At 29.8% G+C, this 13,372-nt stretch overlaps 1 protein-coding gene across 4 annotated transcripts; it reads right to left on the reverse strand.

Annotated features, from left to right (window-relative positions):
• Window positions 1–5,507: 5,507 nt before the first annotated feature.
• On the reverse strand, window positions 5,508–11,258 carry LOC109809430 (phosphatidylinositol/phosphatidylcholine transfer protein SFH13). 4 transcript variants are annotated; one of them, XM_020372741.3, is made up of 14 exons: window positions 10,934–11,258; window positions 10,528–10,762; window positions 10,332–10,431; window positions 9,096–9,362; window positions 8,714–8,791; window positions 8,526–8,630; window positions 8,391–8,440; window positions 8,211–8,310; window positions 8,004–8,099; window positions 7,782–7,895; window positions 7,510–7,657; window positions 6,774–7,162; window positions 6,614–6,688; window positions 5,508–6,090 (listed from the first exon to the last, which is right to left on the reverse strand). In XM_020372741.3, the coding sequence occupies exons 1-14, from the start codon at window positions 10,938–10,940 to the stop codon at window positions 6,046–6,048; spliced, it is 1,809 nt and encodes a 602-aa protein (XP_020228330.1). In that variant the 5' UTR covers window positions 10,941–11,258; the 3' UTR covers window positions 5,508–6,045. The 4 variants fall into 4 exon arrangements, with proteins under 4 accessions (XP_020228330.1, XP_020228329.1, XP_020228328.1 ...); XM_020372740.3 differs by having other exon boundaries at window positions 5,508–6,093; XM_020372739.3 differs by having other exon boundaries at window positions 6,599–6,688.
• Between the last annotated feature and the right edge of the window lie 2,114 nt (window positions 11,259–13,372).

The raw sequence follows: 13,372 nt of genomic DNA on the forward strand, positions 1-13,372 counted from the left end.
GTGATGCGGTTTAAAGATAGGGTTTGTGTGCCTAGTGACTCTAAGCTTAAGAAGTTGATCCTAGAGGAAGGAAATAGAAGTAGCTTAGTTTTCAACCAAGGAAATAGAGGAAAGAAAGGTTGGTGAAGGGAAGTTGCCACTTGGCATGGTGTGTAAAGTGTGACTAAACAAGGTCATGTGACATAACTCCTTGAATGGCTTATGAGACAACTTTGTCTCCTCTACATTGGACGTCTAAAACACTTGTTTCAAGCAAGTGGACATCCTATGTCCAATAAGTTCAACCAACCTTTTCTAGTTGCACCCCTCCTAAAACACCATTTACACCCCTAAAAATAAAAAAAAAATACAAGGAAATAAATTTTTACACTACTAGACCAAAAATATAAGGAAAATATTTACAAGGAAAAATATACACAGAGAGAATGGACTAAGTAATTAACCTATAGCTCAAAATGAACTTAGGCCTTCTTCCTTCACCACAAGACCATTTTTATTGCATCCTCCTTGACATTGCCCTTGTAATAGGACCTTTAGAAGGCAATATGTCATCACTCCTCTTGGTTCCTTTTGGACTTGACCCCTTGGTATGATGTTATTAGTAGTTGTGATAACTTTATGCCTTTGATAGAGTTTACTTACAACAATAGCTACCATTCCAAAATTAGGATGGAACCTCTATAAGGCCTTGTATGGGAGGAGACATAGGACACCTTTATGTTGGTGTGAACCTAGAGAGAACCTTGTGTTAGGACCCGATATAGTACAACAAACTATAGAAAAGGTTAAGATGATCCAAGATAGGATGAAAACAACCTAGAGTAGACAAAAGACTTATGTGGATAAAAGGAGAAAAAGCTTCGAATTTCAAGAAGATGATCATGTATTCTTGATAGTTACTTTGTGGACTAAGGTTGGTAAGGTCTTAAAGTCTAGAAAGTTTACTCCTCATTTCATTGGTTCATATCAAATTCTTAAGAAAGTTGATGAAGTAGCTTACCAAGTTTCTTTACCTCCACACTTGTCAAAAATCCATAGTGTTTTTCATGTGTCCCTACTTTGCAAGTATGTTCATGATCTAGCACATGTGATTGAGTCAGATAATCCTAAGGTTAAAGACAACTTAACTATCAAGACCTTACAATGAAAGTTGAAGACTGAATGGTTAAAAAACTTAAAGGCAAGGATATTCCTTTAGTTAATGATGTTTGGGGAGGAGATGCTTTTACGAGTGCTACTTGGGAGCTGTAGAACAAGATGAAGGAAACATACCCGAAGTTCTTCATTATAGGTAAAATTTGAGGACGAGTTTTTCTTTTGTGAAAGGGAGCGTCCTGTTATTTTTAAAAATAAATAACAAAATAATTTTTTTAAATAATATTCATAATATAGACTTAAATAATTTATTTAATTGAGCTTATAATATAAATAGACACTATGAAGTCAAGCCACTTAAACTGCTCACTAAATTGTAGGAGATCTCTAAAGTTGAAAATGTGTAATAACGCATAAGTTATTTAACTTGTTAAGTTGTTTAAAGTTGATAAGTTGCTTCAATTGTTAAAGTGTGAAAGTTATTATATTGATAAAGTTGAAAGTTGTTCAATTTTTCATGATACTTTTATATTGTGGAGTTGATTCTTGTTGTTAAAGTTGTTTATGTTGTTTGAAGTTGATTACTTCTTATATTTGATTAGGGATGAGAATGGATAGGGTTTGGATAGAGTCCTATAGTACTTGTCCCCATACCCGCGTTTAAAAACAACACCCATACCCAGTCTCATACCCGTGTGAGTAGCAATTTTAATCTTCATCATTGTACATGTTGGTTACCTGTGTACCCATACTCGTACCTACGACCCCATTTTACTTATGTATAAAGTAAGTAAATCAATAAAGAGATAACATTTCACATAAGCAAACATAATATTAATTTGTCAGGTCTTTAACATTACAAAAATCTAACATAACAATTCTTATTAATAAGGATTACAAAAAATTCAATTCTTGTAAATAATCTTTTAAAAAATCAACATAATAAAAGTTGTAATTAAACTTTCAATATCATGATCATGTATTAACAATATTCTTCAAGACCTATGAAAAAAATTGTACAGGAATTAGTTAGATTAAAATTATGGTTTAAATTATATACTATAAATCTCCAAAAACCAAGTATGTAGACACCTGATCTCATCATCGAAATCAACTTCTCCATATTTTTGCACATATTGTTTTGGTCCAATAATAACAATAGAAACTATATGACAAGAAAATTAATGATTAGACAATTTAAATTAATAATTAAAACCAACAATAAAAAATAAAAATAACTTTTATTAAATAAACAGTGTAATTATTTATTATTTTTTGTTTGTGTTTAAACCAATTTTGTGCACACATGTATGCCTTAGAGTAAATTCATGGTGCCTAGAATGATGAGGACTCAAAAATCTACCTCATGTACTAAATGCAAATTTTGGAGCTATGGTTGAAATTGGGATTACCAAAACATCCTTAGCAATTTTTGGCAAAATTGGATACTTGATCCCATTTGTTTTTCACCATCCAAGAAAGTTAAAAGTAATACTCCTAGGCAAAACTTTTTCTTTCAAGTGGAACTCTATTTAAGACTTTGTTTGTGTTTCAATTGTATCAAATATATAATATATATGTATATATATAAATTATCATTAAGTATTATTATTATTATTATTATTATTATTATTATATATATATATATATAACTACGGGGTAGGACAGATTGGGTACCATAATACTCGTATCTGCACCTGCACCCATTAAATTTTGCAGGTCTATACCTGTCGCATACTCGTATCTCTATATAAACGAGTATTTATTTGTCTTGTATTAGGATATTTTTGTGGGTGCCCATAGAGTCCGAATCTATTTTGCCTTCCTTATATTTGATATGGTTTTTACTTTTACAAGCTTACCCTTATTTTTTCATGTATTGGACTGTTGTGATTATACTTTATATGAGAGTAGGTCAAGATTACGTTGGAGAGCGAGCATTGTGGGATGGTCATATTGGATATGACACTTTGTTTTTATTAAGTTGTTTAATACAACATATATATATATATATATATATATATATATATATATATATATATAGATGCTTGATGATGCTAGGATTTATGTTTTGAGTACTTATTTATTAGATGTATATATATATATATATATATATATATATATATGTACAAGGTTTGTTGTAACACCATATGAGATCTATGTTTTCAAGTTAAAATTGGCCAATAATATTTTGCTTTTTTGTACCCTATACATATGATTGTTGCATGAATATCTAGCTATTGCTTCCATGATAATCCTATGCTAGTAGATGTTTATGTTTTTTATTGCATTATAGTTATGTCGTACTAGGTGTAGTGACTTGTTGAGTCGTTACAATGGAGTTCCATCTTCTGAAACTATTTATTTGTAATTTTTAACAAACTATACATGTGTTATTTTATGTGCAAAATGTGTAAGACTTTGAAGTTAGGGGAGGAAGGAAACATGAGTGATAAGGCAATATGGGAAAGTCTTCCCGGAAGGTGTTATATTAAGAGTTTCGGATTGGTTGACACCAACTATAAGTCTAAAACATTTATATCAAATCTTATACATTCAATAATTTTTTGTATAATGCAAATTTAATCAATCCAACATTGAACTGTATGATATTATACTCAATATCATGTATATCAAATTTCACATAATTATATTATTAAATTATTTAGTAATTCAACACATTACTTTATTTAACTAATAATATGATATTTAAAATATGTGTAAATATTTATTTTTGGATAACATATCTAAATAAATTCAAATCATGTGAAATTTTATATATATAATGTTGAGTATAATATCACAAATTAACTGTTAGATTGATAAAATTTACACTATACAAAAAGTTATTAAATGTGTAAGATTTCGTATAAATAGTTAAACTTGCACATGGTGCCAACAAATTTAATTCTTAATAGTTTGTATATAAAAAAAAATCATAAATCACTATAAATAATGCATCATGTATGTTTTAGTTATAAAGGAAAAATTATCTTTTATCACAAGTACCTCATATACTATAAATATTATGTTTCTTGGTGTGATATACTTTAAGTTAATTACCAAAAATAATTTAGGTGTTGTTGAATAATTTTTTTTATGTGAACTTCAAGTGTGAACTTCAAGTGTTTGATAAATTACCATGCAGTTTTGACCACATCCAATTAATGTTAAATATTTTAAATGTCAATTATTGATGGACACAAGTTGGTTGTGTGAACACCATGCGTCTGACAAATTGATGTGTTCTAATTTTTAATTTTTAACTATTAATGTGCACAATTAGGTTTATTATGATATATATGCTTTGTTTTAGAGAGATGAATGTGAACCCCTTCCCTTTTATATAATTACTGGATGTGGGATCCAAATTTATTAATTATTTATTTGTCATTTGTAACTATGTCTTATTTGATGTGTAAGACACACAAGACTTTAATTCTGAAGATGAAGAAACATGAGTGACGATATTTTTGCCAGGTGTGGGGGCGATTAACCTCGTTTTGTGTTTCTTTGTGGGAGGTGATTATACCATATACCACATTTCACGAGGTAGCATCGGTCAGTTATGAGGTTCACTTAATTTTATATATTTTGGCGGTGTTGCATATGAACATTCAATCTTTATTATCAACTAGCAAGTTTTAATTTATCTTTATTCATGATAATTTCATGTTAATTTCAAAGGTTGACTTATATATTTAAATTAAAAATAAATTCATACCAATAAATACTTTAATATACATATGCATAGCATAGATAGTCTAATTAACATATCTAATGCAAACATATGAAACACACTCCGAAAATTTTATGACCTAAGATTTATTACTCCTATAACATGTTTTTAATAAGTATTTTATCTATTCTTTATTATACAACATTTTGTCTTTAATAAGTATTTTCTCTATTTTTTATTATAAAATATTTTTAACTGAATAACATGATCTATATAAATAATTAATTAATTAATTTTATTAGATTTATAAAATAAAATCATAATTTACCAATTTTTTCTTTCTTATTTATCTTTAAATTTTTATAAGGTCAACATATTATCCAAAATCAAAACTTATGAACCAATACCAATAAAAATGATAAATGTCAATTAAAGAGAGTTTAAGAAATGAGAGAGAATGGTATAAGAAAAGTGAGAAAAATCATTCATTTCTCACAATCTTTAACCAGAGCAAAGAAAAAGAAATAATTTAATATTTTCTAAAACCTATAAAAAAAATCTTCTAAACCACACCTTTATTTATTTTTCACATTTAATCTTTGTCGCATCATGAATTTATGATTGATAGGTCTCTTTAAGAACCCCTTCCCTAAATGCGACAACTTAGTTCTTGTAGGTTCAATTGACAGTTTACTCTTTCTAAAACTGAATAGAAGAGCATCTCAACCATGCGTTGCTACAAAATTTGCCAGCTATATACTTTTTGTTTTAATTCAAACTCGGTGCTAAAGTGTTTACATCAACTTATGCACTCTATTCAACAAACTAAGCTATATACTATGCAAATAAGATAAAATATTTTAACATAAAAACTACACCGTATATATACATACACAAAAGCAGCGAGGACTATATCATCTCATCCCCATGTCTCTATGAATGTGCTACGGCAACTCACTATGCTTAATTGCGTAATCCCTCACCTCAACTTTCTATGGGTCCAATAAGTGAGCTCGTCCTGTGTTTGACAAAGGAGAAAGAGAGAGAAAAGGAAAAAAAAAAAAATACTGCTAACATAACAGTACTTCTTTTTTATTATTATTGAAGAAAAAAAAGGGAGAAAAGTTTGACTTCAAAATGATTTTAAAAATTTCTCTCTTCTTTTTTCAATTCAATTTTAATTTTTTTCCCTATTCTTTGCATTTTCTCTCCATTCAAACAAAGGGTCAATCTTCTGACTGTTGAATTAATCTTCTGAGGTGTTAACAGCTCTAGCTCTTTGCCAAAACTTGAATCTTTCGGCGGAACAGCCTTCTCTGCTGCAAGAATAATCACTATTCAGTAACATCAATAAGGGAGAAGTTTTATCAGAGTACGTTAGAGGTGGTTATTCCATTTGAATTCTAAACATTTGCTGTATAATTGAAGTACGTAATGTATAAGTTCAATTTAGACATTCTTAATTGGTGAACCAAGACGCAATTTGTTGAAGGCGAGTCTTGGCACAAATACAAGGACACAAGGTTGCTGTCATGTGACTTAGAAATTGCTGGTTAAAATGCTAGAAACAGCCTCACTTAATTGCAGAGGAATTAAAGCGCGTACAAGCTCAAAATCCATGACACTAGCAACTAAGCATGAGCTAGTGGTTATAGCCTAGAAGTTTGGGAGAGGTCTAAAGTTCAAAATCTCATTAAAGTCGTGTATTGCAAAAACATGACAACATGTAGAAGTAACTGCCTAATTTAGGGTTGGGATTGGCTATGTAAAAGATTGGCAATACAAAGCACAACATATAAAACATTGGAATATTTAAAATATTACCAAGAAGCAATTTACTTGATTCTTTGATGCCCGCAAATTCTCGAGCAGCTCAGCAATCTCAAGCTGCTTCATCACTGTAGCATGTAGCACCTGCATTAAAGGCACATATTATAAACATCATATCCTTAGAATAATCAATAGTTTATCGGTGACTGATGAAAGCATAAAGAAATACCCTCTTAGTATTTTCAAGGTCAAACTCAACACTTTTAATCCTATCCAAGGAATTCATAAGCATTTGCTCCTTATCCAAAGGTATGCCAACAGGTTTGTGGCTAAGTTCACCGAATGTTTCCTCTAGTCTCTCAAGACGTTGTATGCATTGACAAATATGACTTCTTTCAGAGGGTGTTTCACCAGCTGTTGTAAGGTTATCGTTGTTATGTTCCATGGCAGCCACAGATGGGTAGATATTGTTCCTTGTTCTCCAAAATTCTAATCTTAAACCACGGAAGAACATTACTAATATTTCAAAAAAAAATATCAGCACTCTCGACACATATAAGAACTTTGTTTGCTCCACTTTTTCCTTAAGAAAGCTAAACCAACTGCTGACTAAAATGCCTGCAAAAAATGAGAATTTATGTAAACCAGCAAGTTAAGGAAAATACTGATATTCTTACTAGTGATACCAGTTAAACCCTGAGCATGGATCCTCTCGAGTTGAAAAAAAACTGGAGAGTGTTCAGTTTTTACATCTAATCACTCATTCATTTTTTTATCTTTTATATATGAAAATTATTAAACATTAAAATTAATCAAGCTGTTAGACCATACGTGAAGAATAGCTAAGGTTAGTTTCCAACTTTCAGGCTCAAATGTTACATAATAAGGCATATGTACAACTTCGGTTCCACATAGAATATATAAAGGGACACACAAATGCTTCAATAACTTCACACTAGCAGTACCTTTGGAATTTTCGACGCAAGAAATATCCCCTATATCATCATTTTGCAATGATTGTTCCTGAGTAATGTGAAATTCATCACTTTCAAGCATTTTCTCGGCTGTAGAAGCACTATCATCACAACTATAGTAGTTATTTGATACTCTGACCTGCAGAAGAGTTGGACTTTTGAATGATTAAAGGCTCAAAACACACACATAACATGAAAGCAGTATGGAATAACAAGAACATGCATTATAAAATGAAATAGACTACAAGGATTTTGGAACTAACTTCTTCATGAACTGGGGCTAAACGAGGAAAAGTGAATCTACTTTGTCCGATGGATGAAAAAGAATCATCAAGATCTGATCCAGATTCTGCTGTTGACGTATCACTGCATTGTCCCTGGGAGATGAGAAAGGAAGTCAGACGTATAACTGTAATTGTAAATAATATATGCAGCTATTATTTGTGAAACCTTAACCATCCATTGTAAAGAAGATTGAGACTTGCCTTCTGTAAGCGCATCCAAAAAGAGTCTAAATTCTGCTGTTCATTGGACATTTGGGTGATTTGTCTTGCAAACGTTGCCTCCACATTATGAACCAGCTAAAATCAGAACACCTAAATTAGTGTCCCAGTACTAGTCCAATAAAGTAATTTTATGCTATAATATTTCCAAAATGCTGACAGAAACAAGAGATAGCAAAGCAGCATTACCTTCATGATGTCAGGTTCATTCCAAGGACCTTTGCTAGACCTAAGACATCCCCCTTCTCCAGGACATGTACATGAGCCCCCCAAAAAATCTGGTAACTGACTGTATAGATGTATTTACAAACAATAAAGTAAACAGTTTGAATAGAAACTACAAGGAAGTATGATGAAGGTGCAGCATACCTAGAGTCAATGATGTCCAGTAATTTACATAAAGACTTGGGTTCAAGAACCTGGAAATTTAGGAAAGTATGTTATATCAGTAGGACTTCAGGAAAAGGCATATGAAATACTTCCAGCAAGAGTTATACCCTATACCTGTATCTTTGCAATAGTTTTGGCATCAAGAAACTTCTGTGCAGCAGGCCAAAGCATCCTCTTAAAGCCAGGACCAGCATTGATGATATACATTCGATGTAAAGTCTGCAAATATATGTTGATGATGTTTATACACATAGGAAGATGACTGGAAAACAAGTTACTATGGAAAAGGGTAGTATAAAAACCTCAGGATAGTAATTGTCGCCTATTTTTGTGATGGCAGCCAAGAGACTTGCAGCAGTAGGAGAGAAATTTTTCATTCCCTGCATTACACACGTCATCAAGTGCCAGTTAAAATTCAGCAGGAAAATGTATTTAAAACAATCCTGACATTGAGAAATAGTTGATCAAGAACACCATTAATAGATAGGTGTGTAAAACACTGAAAGTGGACAGCAGAATTGATGCTATGCTTGAAGCTTAGGTATGTAAATAATCAATAATCACACACCAGTGCAAAATATAAGGTATACACGACTATATTTTATTGATGAGGCACATGATTTCAGAAAAGAAAAAAAAAAAAAAAAAAAAAAAAAAAAAGTTTAATACAAGTATACGACGTACCAAGCCCTGTACATCCAATATTGTTGTTGTTGAAGATATCCGTTTCTTTGCTGCAATGGAGCATGCCGGAAATTTCTCCTGCAGAGCCCTCTCCAACTCTTGGACATGGTATTTCAAATATAAATCTATTGTAGTGATACGCATCAAGCGACCTGGATGAGCTTTCCCAAGCCTTTCAATGTAAACTGGCCTACCTTCCTTATCAACTCCATGATACCCTTGAGGGTAATGCTGAAAAACTTCTTCCAGCTCTTCAAATTCAAAATCCTTCAAATATCACAAAGCTTTGGAATTAGCCAACTAAATCATGTATCAAGTGCATCCTAGCAAAGAACAGATGCCATGCCAATTCTAAAATATACAAACATCACACTTTTTACGAATCTGCTTACAGTAAAAATGAAAAAAAAAAAAAAACGAAGAATTTTATTTAAAGATTCAATTGTGATATCAAAATAATGTAATGAAATAATAAAGATTGAGTTAAATTTAGATTCCTTTTCAGGCTTTCACTATCATCTTATTATGTGCTCTTGCATTATCTAATCCTGAGAAGTCAAAACACTCCCAATAATGTGCCAAAATGTGATCATTGTGATGTGACCAGATGACAATTTAAGTTAAGTTTTTGAATTAATTTTAATTAATATCATAAATCAATAATATCTAACTTCCTACTTTTCGAACAACGACTTATTACAAATTATCCAAAACTAATCTGATCACAATAGGGACTCTAACTGCCGTCTCTTCCAATGGAAAGTTATTACAATTTCAAAATGATTTAAGTTAATAAAAACCTCTTTCCTTTTATTAAAGATATTTATTTCACAAAAAGCTGAAAAATAAAAATAATTATTAGTGATTGATTCCGACCATAATAATTAACTGGTAACCAATAAACAGTTAACCAACACCCACAACCACAAACGAAAAAAACAAGAGCACCGAACTAGTTCGCCGCACCCCATTAAACTTTTTAAAGCGCTGAACTCAAATCGATTTCGCTATTCATTAACTTTTGATATTAAGAAATTAAAATTAAAAAAAAAAATCCAAAACCGCTATGATAGTTTCCAATAATAATAATAAATAAATAAAAACCTTTACCCATTAATTAATTCCTTGGACAATATTAAAAGTTAAAAAAAAAATCTAAATAGAGAGACAAGTCTACGTTTTTTTCTATTAATAGAAATTTAATTAATTCCTTAGCCAGCGTGGTTGATAAATTACCTGGAGGATGGAGTCAGTTCCATATTCTTTTCTCCAAATTAACATCTCTTCCCACATCTGAATTGTCTTCTCAATGTTAAAGTCCCTCGCTTTAAGAAACCTACAACCGACCATAATCCACATTCAAAACAAACTAGAAAAAAAATAAAAAAAAAATAAACAAAATAAACAAATAAAAATAAAAATAAAAAAAGACCTTAACAATGCATGATAATCATCATGCCTAGGAGGCAACAATCCCCTATGAAGCAATGCGTAACGCAATTCCTGCACAGCGAATTCCTCTCTTTCGTCTCTCACATCCTCAATGGGAACCCTGAAGTCTATTTTCCTCTTTCCTCTTCTCTTGAGCGAGTGCGTTAACCTCGAAGAAGCATTTATGGCCTTCTTCTTCAAGCTTCCGATTCTTGACTCAACAACCTCTTCCACCCCTGCCAAACCAGAAAAAAAAAAAAAAAAAAAAAAAAAAAAAAAAAAAACGCAAATTCCAAAAGCAATTAAAACCAAACCAAACCAAACCAAACAAGCCGTAATTGGAGTCGAGTTCAACAGGCACAGACACAGGCACATTCATTATTACTCACACTCACACAAACACATACCTGACATTTTGCGCAGAGAGAGGGAGAAAACGCGCGCGTGAGAAGATAAAAGGTAATAAATGGCGAAGAAGAGAAAGTTAATGAACTTGGTATTTGTATAAATGCTTCTACGGATCCGTTCCGAGGTGGCATTCACTGCTTCCGCTTCATGCGTGCATATTTAAATTCGGTTCACCGAACGCCAACCGCATTGTTTTCTGTTGAGGCTGCGCTGTGCTGCGGATCTCACCGGATTTCTTTTTTTTTTTTTTTGGGAGAAAGAGAGAGTGAGAGAAAAATTAACGGGATCTCTGAACCACCACACCGCTCTCTCTTTCTGTTCATAGTATGGCACAGTATAGGTACTACAAATTTATAAGGTGACACGTGTTAATAGGAATATAAAAAATTTAAAAAAAAATAAAGAAAAATTTTGTACTACCCATGTTATTTGAGAGAATACCGGTACAGTTTTTTATATTTTATATTTTTAATAATTTATTTAAATAATATTAAGATATTTTATGCTTTTTATTTTTAAATTATTTAATTATTTTATTTTTATTTTATATATTCTAATTTATTTGTAACAATATTATTATATATTTAAGTAGTTTAATTTAATAATTTTTTAAGTATATTTTTATTTTTTAACTTAAAATTTTTGAATTTCTATATTTTAATTTTAGTAATTTTTTAAGTATATTTTTTATCTTTTTGTCTTAAATTTTTGAATTTCTATATTGTAATTTTAATAATTTTTTATTTCTACTATTTATTAATTTTTTTTATAATATTTTATAATACTATTGAAATCTTATAATTTTAATTTCTATAATTTTATCTTACTTTTTATTTTATAAATATAATTTGGATTATTCATTTTATAATTAAATTAATTTTTTTAAAATCTTTTATAAGTTTACATAGAAAAATATATTGAAATCCTTTAATTTTTTAGGGTAGTGTAGCAATTCCAAAAAAAAACTAAATCTTCTGCCAGGCTAACTCGTGTTTAATTAACTATCTTTGATATATACATAAAATTGAGAGAATTAAATTTAGGAATTTTGTATCATGTGTAACTTTGCATATTAAATACATAATTTTAAAGTAATTTTTGGGCTAAGTAATTAAAAGACTTTGAATGAATATACATGTACTTTAATTGGTTTAGAAATAGATGAATATTAATTAAGAGAGAAAATAGAATAAAAGTAGTTTTGAAAAAAAAATACTATCTCTTTTCTTTTATAATAATTTAGAATTTTATTTCTCATAAAATGATTTTAATGTTTTCTATTATATGTTCTTTCATTTTTACTTCATAATAAATGTATGAGTATAAATTAATTAAAAGTTAAGTGAGATATAAAAATATAATTGATAATATAACAATTAATATTGTTTAAAATTTAAAAATGATAAGTAAATAAAAATAAAATTTTATTAAAAATTTAAAAGATAGAAAAGAATAGAGAAAATGAAAAAATAAGACAAATTCATAACTATCAACTAAATTAACTAATTTTTTAACTTTGATGAATTATGTATTTTTGTTTTAAATATAGTAACAGTTATAGTAATTATTTTTACCCATTTTTTCTCTTAGGTTTCTCATATATCCTATTCTCACTCTTTTATTTTTTTTATTTTTTTATTTTCCCATATCTCATATTCAACCGGGCATATTAGTACGTCTAAACTTTACCTGTAATAAATAATTAAATTAATTAAACTGGTGCTAGACAATCTGTCCATTAGGTAATCTTGCATGAATGGGGTTTCATGGTTTGTTTTTTTTCTTTTCTTTCTTTTTGTTGTTTTCTTTCTTTAAATTCTTTTTGTACCAAAAAAAAAAACACGAGTTTATGAAATAATTGTGTCAAGAAAATGAATAGTTAATAAAATATATATATATATTTTTTAAAAAGAGAGAGATTCTTTTTATTTATATAAAATATTACAAAAACAAGAATAAAAACTAAACTTAGTGATACAAGTGAAAGAGGTTAAATAAATATGAGAAAGAAAAATGTGTATTTAATGTTTCTTAATCTATGCAAAGTTGTAATCATACATGATAGAAAAATTCTATTTAGAAATTCGTTCAACTACCTTGAATAGTACGTTAACTAAAAGTAACAAAGGAGTTTTTCATATCAACTTAAATTCAGTTTCAACACACTCTACACACCCGGTGATTATGCAAACTTAGGTTTTTTTTTTTTTTGTTACACGATGAACAAATAAAACGAAAACAAAAAAAAAAGGTAAACTAAAATCTAAGAATAGCTAGTCCACTGGGTTCTTTTGTATTTTTTTTTTTTTTTTATATCACTGCCTGCAAGATTTTTCTCTGCATTTTGTTTGTCATCTCTAAGCCTTGTTTCATTTTGATTATCCTTTCTCCACTTCCCTTCCTTATCCATCTTCCTTGGGCTTGCAAATGCATGCCGT

This window comes from Cajanus cajan, chromosome 5 (assembly GCF_000230855.2).
Source record: "Cajanus cajan strain Asha chromosome 5, NIPB_CcT2T_4, whole genome shotgun sequence".
Classification (NCBI taxonomy): Eukaryota; Viridiplantae; Streptophyta; class Magnoliopsida; order Fabales; family Fabaceae; genus Cajanus; species Cajanus cajan.

Bases quoted from the DNA above. Each gene is read 5' to 3' on its own strand.
- LOC109809430 (XM_020372738.3), bottom strand. The intron at 10,432-10,527 runs GTCTTTTTTTAT...GGTCGGTTGTAG, and splicing joins GATTATCATGCATTGTTAAG to GTTTCTTAAAGCGAGGGACT. The intron at 9,363-10,331 runs GTAATTTATCAA...TGATATTTGAAG, and splicing joins GAACTGACTCCATCCTCCAG to GATTTTGAATTTGAAGAGCT.